The sequence below is a fragment of the Gopherus evgoodei genome, chromosome 13, assembly GCF_007399415.2.
Source record: "Gopherus evgoodei ecotype Sinaloan lineage chromosome 13, rGopEvg1_v1.p, whole genome shotgun sequence".
In the NCBI taxonomy this organism is placed as follows: domain Eukaryota; kingdom Metazoa; phylum Chordata; order Testudines; family Testudinidae; genus Gopherus; species Gopherus evgoodei.
This window is the reverse complement of record NC_044334.1, coordinates 6042526-6064859: the sequence shown is the minus strand read 5'-3', so window position 1 is coordinate 6064859 and position 22334 is coordinate 6042526. Positions and strand designations below refer to the sequence as shown.

Genomic DNA, 22334 nt, shown 5'->3' with positions numbered 1-22334 from the left:
CTGTAGACAAACACTGGCGAGAATCCCAGAGAACTAGACATGAGGGGGGAAACTAGAGAGCAGGAGAGGATCAAGCATTTGAGCGGGACTCTGGACAGCTGGGCTCTAATCCTAGCTCTGCCACTGGCCTGTTGAGTCACCTTAGGCAACTCACGGCCATGGCTCTGTGCCTCAGTTTCCCCATCTGTAAAATGGGGATAAGCAGGGCCAGCTTTAGGCCTATTCCACCAATTCCTCCGAATTGGGCCCTGCGCCTAAGAGGGCCCCATGCCCAGTGAGAATCCCTTCCCTGGCTAGACGTGCCTTTTTAATTTTACTCACCTGGCGGCACTCCGGGTCTTCAGCGGCACTTTGGCGGCGAGTCCTTCACTCACTCTGGGTCTTCGGCAGCACTTCGGCAGCGGGTCCTTCAGTGCTGCTGAAGATCTGGAGCGAGTGAAGGACCTGCCACCGACGTGCCGCCGAAGACTCGGAGCACTGCCCGGTGAGTACAAGCCCCACGTGTTTTTTTACATGTGTGGGATTGTTTTTTTGTTTTTTGTTTTTTTTAGAGTCATCCCTGCCAGGCCCCATCAAAACTGTTCAAATTGGGCCCCGCACTTCCTAAAGCCGGCCCTGGGGATAAGGCTACTGACCTCCTTTGTAAAGTGCTTTGAGATCTACTCATGAAAAGCTCTGTATAAGAACTATGTGGCGTTGTTATCACTATAAAAAAGCTCAAAAGTGGAAGCAAACAGCCTGGCTGCTACCTACTGCTTGATCTTCCAGTGTGAAACAGACACTGATACCCTTAGATGCTTTTGAAGATCTCACTGACAGTTCCTGTTCCAAGGACAGAGGAGACTCTGACAAGATGCCTGGGAGATCCAGAGAGGTGGCGGTAGCTTGGAAAGATTTCTCACTTTGGGTGTGTTGGTTTTGTAGACACGTGGGACAGCAGTGTTGTGCGCTTTGCAGAAGCGGGGGGGTTTCCAGAGGGGTATGAATGAAGGGAGCCTGCTCCAGTGGGTTTGAGAGGGTAAAATCACTGCATGTCTTTGTGCTCTCAAGGCAGCAACCTTGTCATAACAGCGGTAGTCATGTAGCTGTTGGAAAAGGGGGCACGGTAGCCCTGCATTGCCATCAAAAGCACAATTGAGCCTTAGTTATTTTGTCTTTTAAGCACCCCATGCCTTGCATGATCCCCATCACAGAGAGAGAAAGAGAAGCTTTAGTGGTCTGCGTATGCTGGCCAGTAAGAGAAGTTTACTAATGCCAGTGATGTACCGTGCACCATTAGATTAGCGGCAGTTTGACAGCGAGCCACGCAGTATGATCCAATTTCCTCCATGCTGGGCTTCTGCTGTTTGATGTCTGCAAACTGAGAACGGTATCACTGGAGGGCAGCACCATGTGCCACTCTAGCCCGAGCTGCAGAACCCATCTCGGACAAGCCTTCGTCGCCTTCCCTGTAACCGAGTCTCGTCCTCAGAAATTCAGTCGCAGGGATTTTTCGGTGGTGACCTTGTCTAGATCTGGCTCACTGAGTCTTGTGTGACTCAGCCCACAGCTGGGGAGATTTCTCTCTCTAACACACACACACACACACACACACACACACACACACACACACAGAGCATTTATTTTACAGACCCTTATCACTATTGACATAGGAAGCTGGATTTCCTCCTGCAAAATGTATCATTTAATTTGGACACGATTCAGGTCTGCATTTCCCCAGTTACAGTAAGATTTTCCTGCATAGAAAAACAGACAAAAATGGGACCAAGGCCAAACCCAGCCAGAACCATGGGCAGAAGCAAGCGTCGCAAGGTACCATCCCCGTTACTGTGCCTGAGGAATTAGCGCAACCCCGGTTCTCAATCCTTCTCTTCTCCATGTGTGATGATGTGGACGAGGTTTTTGTAGTCTAAATTTCCAGTGATGTCTGGGGGGAAAGCTGCAAACATCTGGTTGATCTGCAATGTAAACGGGCCCAGAAGGGAGAGGGTTAAAGAGAATGGTTGGTATTCAGGTCACAGATCTGAAAGAGGGGGCTGGGAGGTGTTTGAAATCACTGGAAGTTCTGCCATTGGCGTCACTGGAAGCAGGATGGGACTTGGAGGCTGCTGTTGTGGCTGCCGGCCCTTATTTCACTAGCTTGTTAACCGAGCAATGGGAATGTGGGAGGTAAAGGAAAGTCTCTAGCACTCCCTTAACTGCAAGGCCCCTGATCTACACTAATTCTGTGCCCTGACCCCCAGCTTCATTGAAGGCTCTTGCCCGTCCACTCCTATACCGCGACGCGTGGTGCCGTGTGAAGCTCTGATGGCAGTCCATCGCTTATCACTATAGCTCAGTGTTGGGTCCACGACCAGCTCTGGGTGCTGCTTGACACAATTCAGAGATGGCTTGGTCCTGACCATCACAGAGATGGTGACATGTGGATCCAGGCCGGGTTTGAATTCTCACCTTTTGGGGGTGTTTGTATCCAGGGAGTTGAGTTTGACCGGTTATGGAAAGAGGGGCCTGCTATGAAATTTACCTCCCAGACTCCTCCAAAGCCCCAGTGCTATTGGGCCTCAGGATGTAGGGTGGGGCTGGCTGTGGGAGATGGGCTGTGTTGCAATAGACTGATTTGCTTCGTTTAATTGTTGTTACTTTGTGCAATGGCCTGATGTGATGGACTCCCATGTCATGGCTCTGACCTGGGCTCAGTGCCCCCAGCCCAAACATCACGTGAGGGCCAGACAATCAAAGGACTGTCTGTGGGCAGCGTGGGAGTGGCCAGGGACATGGCAAGACCCGGAGCAGGGGAGCTGGGGGGGCTACCCAGGAGGGCTGCGGGGAACAGTGAGAGGACCCTGAGCAAAGGTAAGAAAAGGGCTGTAGAAGACTTTTTGGTGAGCCCTGGAGAGAATTTGTATGGGTAGTGGTAGGAAGTGGCAGTGGGAATTGTGCCACAGGATGATCTTAGGGTTGCAGCGGGGTCCCAGGGCCGGACATGGGCTCCCCTATTGTCCCCATGAGGTGAGGAGACTCCCCTATGGGAAACACTGAAGCACTGTTCAGTCCAGGGCAGGGGAAGGACTGTTTCATTTGAACTCTTGTGATTGCCCCATAAGGGAGGGCTCTTGCTTCATCCCCTTGCCCAAAGCACTAGATCACCCAACCACAAAAGGGAGACTGCAGACCAATGTGGAAACTTAGGCACAGCAAGGAAACTGAGGCACGGACCTGTGCTCTACACTGGAACGGTAAGCCGACCTGTTACAGCCTGAGCCTGCTTTCCGTGCATGTGCAGTAAACAAATCAGTGCTAGACATTGCTGAATGGTGCACCTTGTATAAGGATGGAGGTGAAAAGGAGCCCTATGCATACCTCTTCCTGGGAGAACCTCTCTCCCTGGGTCATCAGCATTTCTTTAATGCTGCAAATGAAAGAGCATGTTGTCAGAATGAGGGAGGGACGGTGTGAGGAAACCAGAGCAGTTCTCCCCCACCCCCGGCCCCACGCACACCCCTATCGCTGCTCTGCACTTACTAGTCAGATTTCAGGCCTTTGCCCTCAGGGTCAAACACCTTGAACGCGTTCAGGATCGTCTCCTCTGGATCAGCACCTGCAATGGGGAGCACATGCAATCGCTGCTGGCACGGAGCAGGGATTGTCCCTGCAGCGGGCAGCACCGGAAAGTAGCATTCCCTTTGGGGAGGGGATGGCAGATCCTGTGACATCCCCCAGGAAACAGAGGCTGTGTGGGCGAGAAAGCTCATTCCCTGCAGAGAGGTGTCTGCAGATCAGTGTGCCCTGTCCTGCCACCACCATGCACAGCAACGACTGATGTATCTCTACTCACCCCCTGCTTTCAGGACCACCATGGCACAGAGAGGAACAGATGCACATTCATGTTGCCCCTCCCCACTCTCAATATGTAGCTAATCTACCCAGTGTATTTATAGCATGCCAGTGTCAGAGGACCAAGGGGCTCTGTGGCCTGAAGGAATTCTGCACCCACGTCACATAGCTCGGGTTGCACAATGGGTGAGGGGATATGGCTGCTGGGCGGGAGGGACTCAGAGTCACAGACAAGCTGCTGCTCTAGGGAACATCCTCTCCTGAAAACCTGTCAGGACTTAGGCAGCAAATAGCCACAATAGTTCACATCAGCACGCCTGGAATCTGTGGCACCAAAGCATGTGGCACGAGTGGCGTGGGCAGCTGTTAGAGAGCATGTCTCATCTGGAGGCCCCAGGGTGCTTCCCAAAGATGTAAGCATTGCTATCTCTATTTGACAGATGGGGAAACTGAGGCACAGAGCAGTGGTGACTTGCTCAAGGTCACCCAACCTTGGCTAGGGGCAGAACTGGGAATAGTGTAGTGTAGAGGAGGCTGAAAATTAATAGAAGCAATTGCTGTGTACATTACACCTAGGTGCACAGATTGCTGGGGATATCCCGTGTATGAGCCTTTGACTGGCAACACTCCATCACCCTGTCTTTGCCATTGTCTGCCCCACAAGGCTGAGGGAAGGATGCAGGAGAAACCTCAAGGAATGGCTTTGGGACATTTTCACCTTCTGTACTTGTCTGGGGGGGAGAGGGTGATTTCACTCCTAGGTCCTGAGCCAAAGCCCCCTTAAATACATGCAAAAGTGCCCACTGAGCACAGAATCAGGTCCTTGGGAAGCAACTGCAAATAAAGCTGCTTTATGCTTTAATATACATTGCCCTTTCCTAGCATCTTCATTTTGAGGATCTCAACACGCTAAGTCTTAGCATCCCTTGTGAGGCAGGGCAGGGTCATTATCCCTGTTTTACAGATGGGCCACTGTGGCACAGAAAGGTTAAGTGACTTGCTCAAGTCACACAGGGAGTCTGTGGCACTGCCCAGGTATACAGCCCAGATCTCTTGCCCCTACAAGCCCTGTAACAGCCACCAGACCATCCTTCCACTCATGTCGTTCCCCTTCCTCATCTCACCCTTGAGCTTTTCTCCAAACATGCTCAGGAATACGGTAAAGTTAATTGGTCCAGGAGCCTCCTTTATCATTTCATCGAGTTCTTCATTTTTTACATTCAAACGACCTAGACGAGAAACAAAAAGACAAATCACCTGGGACGTGGATTAAACTTTATGCAGATCTCAAGGTACATGAGCCCATTTCATGCACAACCGAGCCTCTGGATGAGTTAAAAGACATAGAAAAGGTACGTTTTCTACCATGGGAATAGTCTCCCTAGGGAAGTAGTGAACGCTCCATCCTTGGAGAGAAAGAGAACTGGACCAGATAAAGCACTAGAAAATGTATCATAGGGAAGAGTCCTGCACCGACTGAGGTATTTCCAGCGCTGCTTTCTATGAGTCTAGGGAACATCACAGAACTCCACCACGGTACTTGTTGAATTAGTTCCCACCTACATTTTGTCAGTAAAATGAACAGAACCAAACGCTTGCATATTGTCATCCATAGAGCTACAAAAACAGAGCCTGATCCTCTTTGGATTACAATGCAGTCACACCAGGCCTTATGTTTCTCCAAGGAGGTGCATAATTCTCATAAATCACGTAATCCAGCAAGATTACTCATAGAGTGAGGTATTACTCAACAGCAGTAAGGCTGGCGGAATTGGGCCCTAATTAATTTAATAACCATTTTCTCTAGCCAGGACCTAAATTATTTAACAATGTCAGCCTAAAAAATGATCCACAGTGATAAAAAATGTTCTGAAGGTAAAACATTCTGCTCTTTGTAATAGAAATGATTTTGGGTCCCGTGGTTTTGAGCAGAGGAAAGATCCAATTAACCAGGGATTGAATGAAATGGAAAGCAGAGTCGTTGATTTCTCATCTAATAATTAGTCTAACGCGATCAAACCCTTTTCTGGGGGGAAGGAGGGGTGTTCTAAGGTACAGGCTTACCCACTGCAGCAAACGTATCTCTCAGATCTGCCTTGTCAATAAAGCCGTCCCGGTTCTGATCCATGATGGTGAATGCCTGGAAAGGGGAGGAAGGGGAATGGCAGCATGCCGAACAATAACCCACAGCTCCCCCAGAGTGTAATATTGCTCCCTCTGGCTAGGAACTGTGGTGTGTCAAGGGACATAAGCCACGACTTTAACTGTTTGTTCACAGCTGTACCTGCACCTGCCTCTCGCAGTGATTTACGCCAGTGGGAGCAGAGGCGAGGTCTTCCAGCAGCGTTCAGGATTGGGCCCAAAGGGCCCCTCTTGTTCAGCAACATTTGTTAGGGGCCCCAGTGGTGCAGGGCTGGAGGCTGCTCTCTGAGCCCCTTTGGGAGTGGTTGCGTGACGTGGGCTGAGGCATTACTCAACCGCCCAAAATTGCCCCCCATCCAGAGCAGGTGTCTCCACCCAACCTCCTCACCCTAATGTGATCAATTGGTAATGTCTTTGGAGCCCAGCTGACAACTGTGCTCATGAAAATGACATTAGAAGATTCACTGAGAATGCTAGCAGGGGATGGACCTTGCAGCCAATCAGCTAGAAGAGAGCAGATTTCCCTGTCCAAAAGCTCAGCCAGGGAGCAGGACCCATGGGGTGGGAGATTATCCCTAAGGTGTCACTAGAGGTAGGAGAATTCCTTCTGTAGGAGTCCTCGTGTGGGTGGGGGAGGGAGGGAGAGAGATGATCTCGCCCACATGGTAGCTATTCTCTAGTTTAATAGAAGCCTCCCCAGTAGGCCTGGAGCTGTCTAACCACTCTGCCGGCAGCCAAGGGTTAGGGTAACGATGACATTGTGTAGGGCGACAAAGAGTCCTGTGGCACCTTATAGATGAGCCCAGCGAGTGGGGCTGGGGGGGAAGGAATCAGCCAGGAGAAGGCGTTGTGGAGCACAGGGGTTGCGGAGTTCCCTTGCATGAGGTCACCTGCCCCAACTGGCTCCCACACTCCCCGGCATGCAGGAGTTCAGTTTTGGTCACTGCCTTGTCCTCGGTTATCGTACTCGGAAGAACATGGATACACTCAGCTAGAGAAGGCCCCACGTTATCATCATGTCCAAAGACTCTCAGTGAGTAACTTTTAAGACCTGAAAATGTGTAACCATGTGAGTAACACCCAGGAAAGGGTTAACCAGTTCTCGGTAAGAATGCCCTGCCTCATAGTCACAGCTCAGCCAATGAGAATTTGCTCAGATTATACAGGGCTGCTGTCTTGCGTGCCATTGGCTGAGTGTCTTGTCACTCACTCTTCTGTTGGGGGTGCAGTATCGTGAAGTTGAGAGAAGACTCCATATTTGATTATGTAGTTGAATTAAGTTTCCCCCCCCCCAATAAAGCAGTTATCTTTTAAATGAGCTTCTAGGACTCTTGTTCCAAATCCAACATCGCCGAAGCTAAAAGCATTTAGGAAAAGTTTGATGATATCACCCCATTGGTGGTTCTTGGCTTTACCCTTCATGGTCATTGCAACAAAGGCCACCTACCTCTTTGAATTCCTGGATCTGTGTTTGTTCGAACATAGAGAAGACATTGGAATTAGCTCCCTCTGCTCTCTTCTTAGCTTTCTTGGGTGCCTTGGGGAGTTCAAGCATGCTATCATTAACTCACTGTATTTTTCAATGTGGAATAAATTTAAACTACCCTGAATTTATTCCTAAATCTTTATGAATAGCTAAGGGCTGCTGCCTACTGGTGCACTTTAGTTCTTGAACTGATCCGCTGTTTCTCAGCTCAGAAGAAGTACATACTGTTCCTTAGTGATGGGAGTTATTATTTCTTCTCACAAGGTAGGGGAGAGCTCAGTTTCTTGGGCTCCTCATGCTTTTCACAAAATTGATTAGTGGGGAAGCGACATGAAAAATGACTAGCCACACTAGAGTGTGATGTCTGCCGCGGTTCAAATGACATTTGGCTGAGAAGTAAAAGCAAAGAAATCTCCGCTTGTAACAATAGACATTCAGGACTCCTGGGAGTGGAAAAGATAGTTAAGCACATCTTGGAGATTTCATGCAATGGCTGTAGCTATTCTGAGCTTTACCACCCTTTCACACGTTTTGTTAAGAATGATGTTACTGCAACGGCTACTCATTAAAACGCTCTAAAATCTGCCCTTTCCTACATCAAAGAAGATGAAATCCAGAATTTAGTTGATTCTGATTCTTGTGGTTTAAACAGGAAATGTTTTGACACGTGTTACAGTTTCTACCTTCTTGAGAACTTCTGATCCTTTCTACCTTAGCGGCACACGTGATCTGCTATGATCTTTGTCTTTTAAATAAAAATCACAGATTTGTAAGCGACCCCATGGAGAGAGTCTGTGTCTGGTATTCCTAGGTACTACAAAATACAAATAATAATAATAACAAGATTTAAATAGAGGGCTGGAGATGTACTTCCTAGAAGGTGCATGGATGAGGGGAAAGAATTCCAATTTGACCTTAAAAGGTGCTCAGTCCCATCTTGCAAGCTCTGTTTAATTCTTGATTTGAAGACAGGGCAGCAGTTAACCCAGAAAACAAAAACCCTCCACTCTGCTACTGCTATTTGTGTGCCACCAGTGAATTAAATACCCCTAGACCAGGAGCTATAAAGCACGTGAGTGCCATTAGGGCACTAAAGCGTCTCTCTCTCACTGATTGCTAGAGATGCGCCTAGTAAAGAATCCTACCGCTGACTGTCATTCCCGCAGCTGCCCACTCGCGTTACTCACCATCACCGGAGTTGCTTTGCACGGCCCCTGATGTTCCTGCAAGAGGAATTCAAAAGACAATCCCCCAGGCCGCTCTGCGCTGAAACAATAAATACAGCCCAGTGCAGTTTAAAAATAAACGCATGCCCACTTTTGGCTGTAATAGGTAAGTTAGCTGCCACCTCCGCCACCCCCAGCCCTGTTGTCTGTCTGTCTTTGTCTCGCCCTCATCTTGAATAACAGCTCGTTGTCACTGTGTGACATGTGAGACACAGAGGTTTTCAAGGTTAGCGAAATGCTAGCAGGCTGTGTGGCTGCCACTTTGAAGATGTTGACACGAGTCGTGCTGCGCAACTTGTGCAGAATGAGTGACACCTGTGTTTGTCAATGGATTGCTGGGGGTGAGATAAGCACACTAGAAGCAATATATTCTGGTAGCTAGGGATCTCTGTCTATACAGACGTACAGAGCTGTGCTGATTTACAGCAGCTGAAGATCTGGCCTGCAGATCAAGAAGGTTCTGTGCAGTGAATGTCAGATCTGAACCAGGGTTTGAACTTCATCCCCCTCCCTGCACTCCAGGAGTATTCAGATGGAGGGTTTTGTTTTGCTTCATTATAGAGCTAGGGGGGACCTCTGTGCACAGTGAGATACATCAGTCTGCTCACCCAGATCTGCCTCTGAGATAGCACCTTCCAACCTGGGAGATCCCAGAGTGCTTCACCAACCACACACATGTTGGGATTCTCAGCACCCACTACACAAATGCAGCCTCCTCTGGGATGGAATGTGGCAGCTGTCACAGCACAGCAATCACACAACCCTATCCATCTCTGCCCAAAGGCCCCCACGGCCCAGGCGGTGTGAGCTGCCATTGCGCCAGCTGAGGTAGCCCTTTGCTTGGCACCAGCAGGGTGGGGTGGGCCAGAGCCCTTTGTTTGGGGTGGAGGGGTAGGTGCTTTCTCAACTGGATCCTTGCTGAGGGGCTGAGGAGCTCCTGCCCCACCCATCTGCCTGATGGTGATGAGGGACCCCAAGTTCCAGCTGCTGCTGTCTCTGGTCTCCCTGATGGAAGGGGGCTTGCTCCCTCCTGCTTCCCCGCCGGTTGCCCCCAGGGATCACTGTCCTGATAGGCCCCATCTCATGGTCCTATTTCGGAGCTGCTGAGGTCAATGCTTGGCTGTCAGTGAGGGTGGAGCCTGGCCCAGCCAGTGCAGCTGGGATTATGTTCCTAGGTGGGCCATGAACAGGCACAGCTGCAGTGAAGGACCATAACAAAGCAGCCACACTTCCAAAGAGCCGCTGGGCCAGATTCAGCCCTGCACAGGTGCCTGGCATAAGACCCTGGGGAGGTGGCTCATGCCTCCCCCATCCTGGAGCTGCTGGGGGTTGGTTTGGCCCCACACAGGTTAGGGCAGCCCTCTCGAGGCTGTGCAGCGCTGATCCTCAGAGCCATGAATGGGACAGTGCCCTTCCATGCCCTCTTACTGATCCTTATTGATGGGCACCCACCTGCTACCCAGTTATGCTGCACGCCTACTATGACTTTAACTCCAGCATACTGCAGTGCAGTTATTAACCCACTGCCTTCCGTTCATTTTCAGCTAGCGTTGCAGTGGGCTGTTGAATAGTTCCTATGTTTCACCCCAGACGTGGCTGCACTTTGCTGCTACAATTGATTTGTCCTGGAAGAACAGACAGCTGTAGCAGAGGCTACTGAAGGTGAGAGATGATGGATCCTCCTCCCAGCTGGACAGGCTACATCTCGTCTGGGTCTCACTAGCCCAAGGAGCCATCGACTCACAAAGCTGAACTCATCGCTAACCATTTTTTCCCCTCTTCATATATTTAGCCTGTAAATTTGATCTCCTCCCCACCCCATGAAGTCCATCATGTGATGCAGACATACTTGTACAATGGAGTTGAAATGACACTCTTGGTTAAATAATGCCCTGCAGATCCCCTCCCGGCTCTCAGCTGTCTTAGCCGCCCCGGCAGATTCTTTTCTTACAGGATCTAAGATGCAAACAACAGCTGCTACTCTGGTGTCCCCTGTGCTGCCCTGTGAAAATGGCATTGTTACAGCTGAACCTGTTTGTCAAGAGTCCTAAGACCCTGGGGCTATATAAAGGCCAGAGCTTTTCACTTTGCCATCCACTGGACGCCAGACACCCTGGCAAAGTTGCTTTCAACACTCGTCGGTTTGTTGGAGACATTGTGAATAGGGAAGGACTGGAGAAATGGGCGGACGTGCTTCTCCATGCTCCCAGACCCCTGGGAAGTGCCTAAAGTCAGCTGGAACCTCAAAGCTTGCCCAGCTCCGGCTGGAATTGCCTGAATGAGGAACGCTGCCTTTGGCCCGTTGGTCCCCATGGGGAGGCAGTTCACAGCTGGTTGGTGGTTTTACCCAAGCTGTTCGAGGTGCATGTAGAACATATGGCTATAGTGTGAAAAAGGGGCCGAGGTGGGGTCCGGGGCCACAAAGAGAGAAGCACACAAGCTAGTGTCTGGCCAGTCTCAAAGACATGGAGGTTCAGGTCTGTTTGGTTGCCGAGCTCAGACCATTCAAAAGTCTCTGAATGAATGGGGTGCCAGTGTAAAGAGAGAGGTTCCTCGCGGGTTTCCAGGGCTTCCTGGGGTCAGCCTCTCCTGTCGAGTCTGCGTGTGCTTCCCATCCTGTCTGAAACCAGGGAGTGCAAACTACAGCAGGTTAACTAAAGATGGGTTACCCAGGGAGGTGGTGGAATCGCCTTCGTTAGAGGTTTTCAAGGTCAGGCCTGGCGAAGTCCAGGCTGGGATGATTTAGTTGGGGTTGGTCCTGCTTTGAGCAGGGGGTGGGACTAGATACCTCCTGAGGTCCCTTCCAACCCTGATATTCTACGATTCCCATCCAGATACCTGCGCGCACGCACGCACGCACACACACACACGCACGCACACTTTCTCTCTCTCTCTCTCTCTCTCACTAAGAAACCCAAACCTGAGTGATCTATTCAGACAATCATCACAAATCTCTGATTTTGTTGTTTTCCATGGGAAAGAATATAAAGCTATCTAGCAAACCTGTTTTTATTGCATTCTGAGATATTCCCCAGAGTGTGGGGAATTCCTTATTTTCCTTCATGTTATGAACATTTAACAGGGAATTTTCTAGGTGTCTCAGGATTTAGGACTCCCTAGACATTGAGAACAAGCTCCCTGCCTTTAAAAATTAACATATTTTGTAATATAGCATAATACACTGAAATCCACATTTTCCCAATTAGCTGTACTACAAATGTAAATTGCTGCAGCGAAATGTTGCAACTGAAATTCTCTTTCCGCTGCTGGCAAATGCAGGGTTAAGGCAGAGATCTTCCAGGGTGTAGCTGAAGGGCCAAATGGGGCTTGTAGTGTACTAAAATGCAGGCTGTGCCCACCCGCTGTTTTCCCTGCAACTTCAGAGTGAGGCCAGAGCTGATCAATTGCAGGTCTCATTGCTTGGGAAACTCACCAGCAAGCAATTTCTCTTCATCTGTCAAGTACAAGCAGCTATCACAATGACGGGCACTCAGTTTTCATTAAATAATGTATCAATATTTATGTCTAAAAGCAGGTGACGCCCTGGATCTCCGGCAAGCTGCCCAGGCTGTTCTTGGTGTTACAAGGTTTTGGCAGCCTGGAGAGGAAGGGAGATGGGAGAGAAGATTTCGGCAGTCAGAGACAGGGTGACCAGACAGCAAGTGTGAAAAACTGTGACTGGGGCAGGGGGTAATAGGTGCCTATATAAAACAAAGCCCCAAAAACCAGGACTGTCCCTATAAAATCAGGACATCTGGTCACCCTAGTCAGAGAAGAATTGAATTGTTTCTACTGTGTAAGAAATGGCTGTTTTGGTGGCTAGTCCGTGATTCGAGATTAAAATGCTGTTTGAATGTCATGTTAAAATAAGGTGTCACTAGGTGTCCCACTGTGACAACTTTACTGTACATTTTCTGACACGCCCTCCGACAGCCAGATACACGGGAGGGAGAGGTAGGGGCGGGGAGGAGGGAAGGGATAAGCTTCTGCATTTAAATCTTTAACAACATGACTATGCTCTGTGGTACCAGAGAATGAATAATGTTCTTCCCAGATTATTGTTTTAGAACTTGCATTGAGTCTATATTAGTGATACACGGTATGGGATACTGTCAAGCCTTCTGGGGAGAAAGCCTACAGAGCTGAACACTTTTTTATGGTGGGCTGCATTTAAATTGGGGTATGTACTAGGGAACTGACCTAAAGAGTCTTGTCAGCAATGACTGTCGCTTAATGAGAACAGTAATTCCGCTGAATGGCGGCACCTTTCAGGTGACTTAATGGAGTTGAAGTTCACTCACTTCAGTGATGTTATTTATGACCTACCCTGATGGGAGACCTAGTCTAGTTACATCCAGATCTCCAGAGGCGATAGGTGGTACTGCAGCCTTCCCTTCCAGTGGCATACTGCTTAGGGAACACTCCTCCCCCAGGGAAGCTAGAAGGTTACAACGCTTTTGGAAACAAAAGGGAACAGTATTTAATAAGCACTTGAGAAACCAGATCCCCTGGAGTTCAAGGACTGTGGTAAGATGAGCTAGCTTCTTGATTGCAAGACTGTCCTAGTTTGCCAAAAGGCTTTGAATATCGTTTTTCATACCCTGACAGCCGCTTCTCAATGACACCTTCCTCTGCCTGGCTGCCTCTGCAAGCTAGCTCACAATGCACATTGGCTTTAAAGGCCTTGCATGCTATTCCACTTATTCCAAGATGGCATTTGTTATATGGTCAGTTGACAGAGCCGAACATAATGAAGGGCTCAGAAAAGACCCAGGGAAGAAGCTGGGTCAGTACAGGTGAAATCTGGTCCCCACCGTGGTGAACGGGAGAAAACCAGAAGACAGAACCGCATTCCATGAGAAAAGTCAAACGGCTAAAGCAAAATGGACAGTGTCCCCTTTCGTTTATGGAATAGGGGGCTTGTGGACTGAAGAGCAGTACTAACATAGGAGCTATTCTGGCCCTGAGCCAGGGCACTGGAAAAGAGATTTAAATAGCTAAGAGGCTAACCAAGTAAGACAAAGAGATGGTATAAGAATAAACTCTTAAATGGGGCGTTTGGGCCGAGTCCTTAAGTCGATATTCAGCCCTTATTTGGGCAGAACTCCCACCAACGTCTGATCGTGTGTCAGGATTTAACGACTTGCCCTGTTTTTTTGGGGTGACTATGAGGATGAAAGAGAAGGGGAGAAAGATCAGAAGTAAGAGCCAAGTCTACAAAGTGTCTGCAGCTGGCACTGTATAAGTCACAGAGGAGCAGGGCAAATTCAGGACCCTCATTAAAGCAAATCTGTCAGGAAAATGTACTATCGCAGGCCCCAGACCTGTGCCCCCAGCCTCTGCTATGATAATGATGAGAATCTGTAAAAGAACAAACTCTTGCCAGCTATTATAGATACACTCATTCCAAACAAAGCCACTAGTGCAGAATCTTGCCATATAGAGGATAGTTTATCTGTTTCCATGTGACTCACCTGCATGCAAATATGTCAGGCTCACCATTACAGCAGTAGTTGAATATCTCACAGCCTTTAACATATTTATCCTCACAACACCTCTGTGAGGTAGGGCAATGCTATTATCCCTATTTTATAGATGGGGAAACTGAGGCAGAGCATGACTAAGTGATTTACCCGTGATCACACTGGAAGTCTGTGGCAGAGATGGGAACTGAACCTGGGTTTTTTCAAATCCCGAACCTTAATGACCGGACTATCCTTCTTCTGCCACAGCCATACACCAATTGGCTGTGATCTGTGAGATTTTATAAGCTAAGTAGGATTGGGAGACCAACAGGGAAAAGCGTGAATGCTACTGGAAGTGGTGCTGGGGATCCAGTAGGTGACGATCTTCCCTTTGACTTGGTACTGAACCAATACCCCCATGTGGTGAGAGGGGCTGTGCTGGTCAAGGGGCGATACCACGGCCAACCAAGGACTTGTGGCTGATAAAGTTTCGGTTTCACGTTTTGCAGGAATCAGCCCATGCCCTGGGCAGCAGAGCCTGAGCTCAGGATCTGGACCCCGCCCACGTCTGCTCAGAGCCCTCCCGTGGTGACTGAAGGGAAGGCCTATGAGAAACACGGTGAACCATTTTCAGCTCCTCACGGGTACTGGCAAGTGCATTTTCCGCCGTCCTTGTGGAGTCCATGGCATTTAGCACAGTTCCAAGGGCAATCCAGCTCACCTCCCTCTCTGCATCCCTAAATTCCCCTCTTTGGGAAAGTGACTTCTGGTGAGCCCTGCAGTTGCTGCAGGAACTGGTGTGGTTCTTGGCCTTGTCAGCGCCTCCTGCACTGAGATCGGTGGGCTCTGGGCAAGTTTCTAGGGTTGTTTGAATCTCCATCGATGCAAAAATCTCATTGATTTTACAAAGATATCACTTTTCAGGGGAGGCTGGGGGAGTTCGGCTCTGAGTCCCATTTCATCCAGACCCCTGCACTTTGAGAGGTTTGGGGAAAGGCCTCCAGGCCTGGCCCCTCCCTGCATGCACCTAGGGTGTGAATGGCATGTAGAAAAATGCCACGTGGAACCTGCCTCGCTTTTGGAACTCTGGAGTCCCCCCCACCAGCCTTCGGGCTGTATTACCCCTGAAGCCCAGGAGAGGGCAGTATTATGTCACCATTTTCCCGCTAGCGCTAACCAACAGGTGCATGCATGGCATATATGTGGGGATTTCATTTTGCCCATCAGGTATAAGAAACTGACGTTCTTGTCTTGTCCGATCAGCTAGTGCATGGGGGAAGTAACCCCTCTGTGTCAACAGGAACACATTTATAGTTCAGGCCGGGGCAGGGGTGCCAGCGAAGGTCAGGAGTCAGAACACAGGGTGCAGAAACTTTACACAAGGAAGTGAATTATTTAAACTGTGACAGTCACCAGTTTGCTATGTCCAGAACCTCCCTTTAAAGTGACTTTGGCCCTCCGAGGCTTCCGAACTGATGTTTTCCTTTTCAGAGTTAGTCTGTGTGTTTGATGGCCCCAGCAGAAATAGGTTCATAAAAAACAGTTCATAGCCCAGCTGTTTCAAATAACAACAGTACAGAAATCAGGTGAAGACACATCCTGGCTCAAGGAGGGAGAATAGTTCCTAAAGTGGTGCTGGATTCTGTCTCTTTTCCTTGTTAATACATATGCACCTGGCTCAAAGCTTTGGACCAACAGCTGACTTCTCCCGTGAAAAGCAGGTTGGAGTTCAGATTTATTGTCAGGATTTTAGCGTAAAAAGAGAGAGAAGAGACAGAGACGGGTTCTGACTATGACAAACCAGGGCACACGACATTGTAATTCCCTCGTGCGCATAACACACGAAAGGCTCTGAGCAAGGCGCGCTGTCACTCCCACCTCCGCTCTGCACGTTGTGTTCAGGAAAGGGTTAAAATCCCAGTGCTAGAATGAATCTCAGCGGTGATAGCAGAAGGGCAGCAGGACTATCTATATTCCCAGCAAACAATGACAGCAAAAGCAAATTCTTGATCCCATCCCTGCTCTTCGGGGGCCCTCTGTTGGTAAAACATGAGAGCTCCATCCCATTGGGCATGGAGGCCCTTCCTGGAAGGCAGCCCAGATTGTTGTGTGCCACGAGCTGTCTGCCAAGGCTCCATGTGAATGGAGGGCATGTTCCCAGTATGTGGGGGCTGCTGGCAAGCAGGGACTCAGTGTCCCAGGGGAACGGTCTTCGGTCAGGGTTCGATCATGGCCGGGCTTGTTAACCTTGCAACTCTTCAGCAGTCAGGGCCTGCTCTCCCTGCCTATGATACAGCCCACAGGAGGGGAGAGGGCCTTCCCCTGGGTGTATTGAGTGGGGAGGGTTTCTAAGGATTGCAGCCTGGAGACCCTGTGGAATAGGGGCCAAGCTGCCTGCAGAGAGGTGGAGGATCTCTCCTCTCTTCTTTGCCCAATGACAATCCAGCTGCCTCGGTAGATGAGCTGCCATTGGCTCACGCTCCCCCAGCCCCAGCACGTGTTCACCCCACTCCCTCCAAGCAGGTACAGTTCTCAGCTTGTTAACTCTCAGGCAGGCTTCTGCTGAGGCTCAGAGGCTGTTTTCCTGATGCAGCCCCAACGCGCTGCCTCCAAGCGTCCCCATGCACCCATGGAGGGGCTTCTGTGGATGTTGGGGAGTAGCTGGTTCCCTCCCCGTTCTGCACCCTCTGACCCATTCGGCCTGGGTTTTGCTCCCCTCCCCTCTGAAATAGTGTCCCAGGCCCTGACATGAATCAGTCATCTTGGAAACACGCAAGGGTAGCAGCCTCTGCCCAGCTCCAAGCAGAGGATCTTGATGCAATTTACAAAGCCTAAGGAATTCAGTCTCCATGTGACTCTCTGAGGCCAGGGTCATTAATCCCATTTTACAGCTGGGGAACCAGAGGCATAGAAAGGGGCAGAGACTTCTTGGCCAGGGTCACTCAGTGAGTCGGTGGCAGAGTCAGGAATAAAACCCAGGAGTCCTGACTCCTAGCCCTGTGCAATCTCATCTAGTAACAGAACCTTCCGCCTTCAAAGTGCAGTCCCAACATTAGCCGATATATTTAGACTGCACCAGTTCCACTGTACTGTGGTTTTATCCCAGGTACTGTCAAGTTAATTGAGTTTTTTGGGTTAATTGAGATTTTATCTGGTGTGGGAGGAAATGACTGGGCCATTCATTCTTTAGCGTCAGAGCAATGCTCAGTTTGAGTGCCCCAGGCAGAAATTTGCAGATGCGATGGGCATGCACATTTTGGGTAAGACATTGGAACCCAGGTCCCTGGCAGCTCTCACATGGCGTAGATGGGATGGGGTGAGCTCAGAAAGCTTTATATCTAATCAAAGTTCTGATGCAGCCTCTCCTCCAGAGTTCAGAGACCTTAAGTGGCCCCACGTGCAATCACCTTCATTTGCAGCATTAGGTAAAATCTATAAATGTCAGAGGGCAGCACGCAGCGGCTTCAGCTGAGTCCTCAGGCTGGGGCCTTCTGTTCAGCAGCGGGTCAAGTCCGGGCTGAAGGAAGCTCAAAGGATTGGGAGTTTCTCACATCGTTGAACTGCTTGTGGGTTCATAAAACTACCGGTACTTGGTGTTTGAGCCGCTCCCCTAGAATTTCAGCTCCCCTCCTACACTGGGTGATGCAGCCTGACACCCCTTGTGCGTGTTTCTAGCAAAAGGGAACCAGGCCTGGCCCAGTGCATGCCCTTTCCACGATACAGATGGCCCTGCAAGTGTCTTTCCTTTCCAGTTCTTCTTTCCTCACCTCTGCCGCTTTCCTCAGTCTGTCCTGGCTGGATTGCAAGCTCTGTAACGGCCTCATCTGGGCTTGAAATCAGACAAACCAGGGCTCAAGCCGAGCTGCTACCTGGCACTCTTAATAACTCATCGCTGCTCTAATTCCTGTTTCCTCTCACCCGTCCTGTCTTCTTCTCCCAGAGCCGTCTGGGAACTCCTGTCATGACTCCTCTCCAGCCCACCCCTCTTTTGGTTCCAAATGGCTTTTCATTTAGAAATTAAACGTTAATTTAAGGTTAAGGCAATGTTCAAAGGGACTAAATCGAATCAAAACACTTTGATTGACCTGATCGGAAATGGTCTTCAGATTTTGAGATCATGGACATTTTTGAGATTTCAACTTTTCGTCATGATTTGGGTCAGGAAAATTTAAAATTCCAAATTCTCATGGGACAGGAAAACCATTTCTCACCCCACTCTAACAGTGAGCCTGGTATCCAGTCTCCAGACCAGCTTCTGCTGCTTCATAGGCGGGCAAACCCCAGCCCCCATGTTAGACTGACATTACGGAGTGAGTGGTAAAAGTCCTACTTAAAGTCACTTTGCCTCAGTTTCCCCACTTGTCAGGTGTACCAATAGCCCTTCTCTTTCTACCTCACAGGGTGCTGTGGGGCTCCATTGGCCAACACTGAGGCTCACAGAGGGCTTACGTTCTTTCATTCTGCAGACTTTCATTCAGAATGGCTTGGATTTTAGCATAAGGCAAACAGGAAACAGCAAAAAGGAGCTGAACCCTTTCTCCAGGAGCGAGCCCAGGGTGTGCAGCTGCCTGCGGCATGCTGCACCCCCTCTGCCTGGCTAAATGGCAGCTGCCTTGCAGATGGACAGCTCCCTCAGAAATTTAGAGGCACAGTGCACAGAAAACCGTCGTCACAGCTATGTGCCCCTCCGCTGGTGGGAAGGTGCTGGTATTTGTAAAGTGCTACCTCAGAGCTAAGTTACCATGACTCAGGCACACGGACTGCCCAGAGCCTCAGGAATGTTGCCAGTTCCTACAGCATCCGGGCTTCCACTGTCTGCAGCTCAAGTGGTGTTTTGGCTTCTTTTTCCTGGGCTTGATTTTCCCTGAGCTGGGCAGTTAGTTCTTGTGATCTCCACTTTTCTGGTGCCAGTGAGAGACCCCTTTGCAGTCAAGTATGAACAGGTGCTGGGATAGAAACTGGAGCTGGAGCTGGGGTGTTCCAGTCTTGATTCGGATCCAAACCAGCGTTCACCAGAGTATGGGGGAGGGTTGGTTTTCAGTCTTGGACTTCTGGATCAGGCCTGTTCCAGAGAGAACCCCCAGCGGCGAAGTTGGGCTCTAGAGCTGAGCACGGTGACCATGCACCTGGCTAAACATACCATGCAGTGTGAGCACTGGGCTCCGTTCTGCCACAAGGAAATGCCTTGGTTTGCCCTTGGACTGAGGACTGGCTGATGAGACGTCTCAATCCGAAGCTCCCATTGGCCGCGGTTTCCTGTTCTCAGCCAATGGGAGCTATGGGGGAGGTACCCACAGGTGAGGGCAGCACGTGGAGCCTTCTGCCCACCCCCTTACCCCAGGAGCCACAGCGACATTGTGCCAGCCACTTCCAGGAGTGGTGCAGGGCCCCTAACCCCCTGCCCTGAGCCCCCTACCATACTCCACACCCTCTGGCTCCCCCTCCCCCAGGGGCTGTAGGGATGTGGTGCTGGCCACTTCCAGGAGTGGTGCAGGGCCCGCAGCACCATAGGGGTGGCAATCTCGTGGGCCAGATCCAGAGCCCTGATGGGCCAGATCTGGCCCGTGGGCTGTAGTTTGCCCACCCCTGATCTACAGGGTCCCTGGGCAGGGATATTATTATGATATGATATTGGCATAACTGATGTATTTTATGCAAGATGAGTCATGTCAGATATCACTGAAAAGGTTATGATTTACTGAGTATGATTATCCTACTTGTATACAGGTATCATTTTTGTATCTGAAGTTAGGAATATTTTCTAGGTCTCTGTTACAAATGTGTTTACATCTGGGGAATGCCCACTAGGCAAAAGACACTCTGCCTAGATGGCTGGCTGGGAAGGGCCTATTCAGGTCAATGAGCCATTAGGAGAAAACAATAGGTCAGGAAGATGCTAATCTCCCACCAGGGAGCCTCCCTGAGGACTCTGTAAACAGCCTCTGACTCATGACTGCTAGTACCCTACTATGTGACCAGGTCACCTGGTACTGGACTCCATCTTGGAATACCAGTGTTTTTCCACTGGCTAGCAACCAAGCTTGGAGACAAAGGGTTCCCACTATATGCAAAACCTATTTAAGGCAGGGGAGTGACATAACTGGGGTTTTTCATGGACTCCCTGCCTAAAGGAGACTCTGGGAAACAGCTGAGGAACGAGGACTGAACTGGGGGAAGTGCTGGACCAGGCTAAAGGAATCTTTAGCTTGTGAAAGGGACACCTGGGGTTTTTAAGCTGCAAGCAAGTGCAGCTGGCCTCTTCAGAATCTCTGCAGCCTGCTTAAATCATCATTTAGGGTGAGAATTTGCTACTCATACCCAATCCTCTTAGCATATTAAGCTTAGATTGCATTTGTGTTTATTTGCTAGGTAATCTGCTTGGATCTGCTTGCTATCCCTTAGCACTTAATATGGATCTTTATTCACTAATACAGTTTTTGCTTTATCACAAACCAGTGTGTGGGAGTCATAACTTAGACAACACCTTATTGCCCCATTTCCTCTCCCCCTTGAGGGAGGGGGTGAATTTCATGAGCTTACACTGTACAGATCTCTGTGCAGCGCAAGATGGTATCATTTTGGGTGTACACTGCTGGGTAGGAGGATGTGTGCACTTGGGTAATTCCTTAGTTGTAGCCTCCCCACGCAGAGCTGATCACAGCATCTGTATGTGACTGCATCTGAGTGTCCCTATCTGTGTGTGTGCTGGAGCCTGGAAGAGGGCTTGGCAGGCTGGTCACAGCAGTACGGTGTAAAGGGAGATCAGGCTGGTGGATTGGGGGGGCTCAGTGATACCCCAGTTCCAGGTGACATCCCAGGGGGAACCCATCATAGAGTGGGCCTGGGTCACTCCCCCGCTCACCACTGGGGGAGTGGATTAACAGTGGACTGCATGGCCCCCAGAAGGGGGGAGCACAGATTGTGACATGGATGGAGGGCTGTGTCATGAAGAGGACGCCGTGGTCCTTGGAGTGATGTGGGTCCAGGAGCAGAAGTGACGGTGGGCCAGGCACCATCGGGGGAGGGCATACCAACCTGCAGAACCAATCCCCAAGATGGCCAGCAGGAGGCGCCAGCGTGGTCAGTCCCACCCTGCAGGAGCTGAGTGCCTAGGGTGGACAGGAATGTCAATGACTTGGCATCTGATGAAAGCCATTTAAAAATCTGTAACCGTAACCCTCAAGTGGAGTTTTAGCCCCGATCTTGCCAACACTTGGGCAAATGTTTAACTTCATGCTGTTGAGTGGTCCCGTTGGAGCTGCCACAGGCCTGAGGGTTTGCAGCATCAGGGCTTTAGGTTTCCCAGCCTCTTGAGCTACCAGTGAGCTATTAAATCAGGCCCTAGTGAGCACTCCCTTCTTAGTGCTTAAGCCCGTCTTCCCACGCGGCCCCCCCTTTGCTTTTCCTAAGGGTGACCACAGCTGTATGATCAAGGCCTCCTCTAGTGGGTCGAGCCCTGTGCCATATGGGTGCAGCGATCGCCCCGCTGGGGTCAGCTGGCAGAACGAGGGCCAGAGGAATTGTAGATTGTGATTGGTGACACAGGTGAGGCTTTTATGTGACTCTCCCCAGCCTTCATCTGCCCTGCGCCAGGCACCGACTGGAGTCCGTTGTATCATTTTTCTGGGGCCAGATGAGAATGGCCTCTGGTGAGACTGGTTTGTGGCCTGAGCAGCCAGCAAGCAGTAAATCTGCAGTGTGTGGCCTGGGTTTTGGGGCCGCTGCCCAAGCCTGGCTGTAGCGCTGCATGAACTGGAGCGGTGGATGTCCTGCTGGGGTGACCAACCTGGGGCTGAATCCCTGGCCCTAGGCTAGGCTTGGCATGGGCAGTGCAAGCGTCCCCCATCGGGGCTTGACTATGTGGGAGGAGCACCAGCAGGAAGCTGAATCTCCATGGTTCTAGGTCTCTGGAGAGACTGCAGCACCTTCCACTGAGAGCCGACTGGTGGCACAGACCTGGTGCCCTAGATAAAGCAGTAGAGGCTCATGCTCTTAGATTCCCAGGCTCAGTGCCCATAGATAACTTGCCGAGACACTCTTATACATACTTCTGAATCCTAGTTCTTTACAAATGGCTTAGCAGCAGATCTCAAAGCACATCACAATCTTCAATTAACTTATGTGACAGCCTGTGAGGCAGAGCAGTGCTGTTCTCCCCATTGTAAAGATGGAGAAATTGAG

General features: G+C 50.1%; 1 protein-coding gene across 1 annotated transcript; it reads right to left on the bottom strand.

The window, feature by feature from the left end:
* Positions 1-1661: 1661 nt before the first annotated feature.
* MYL2 (myosin light chain 2) lies at positions 1662-8756 on the bottom strand. The gene is made up of 7 exons (XM_030583356.1): positions 8650-8756; positions 7424-7513; positions 5899-5974; positions 4959-5063; positions 3523-3598; positions 3361-3409; positions 1662-1958 (listed from the first exon to the last, which is right to left on the bottom strand). The coding sequence occupies exons 1-7, from the start codon at positions 8650-8652 to the stop codon at positions 1860-1862; spliced, it is 498 nt and encodes a 165-aa protein (XP_030439216.1). The 5' UTR covers positions 8653-8756; the 3' UTR covers positions 1662-1859.
* Between the last annotated feature and the right edge of the window lie 13578 nt (positions 8757-22334).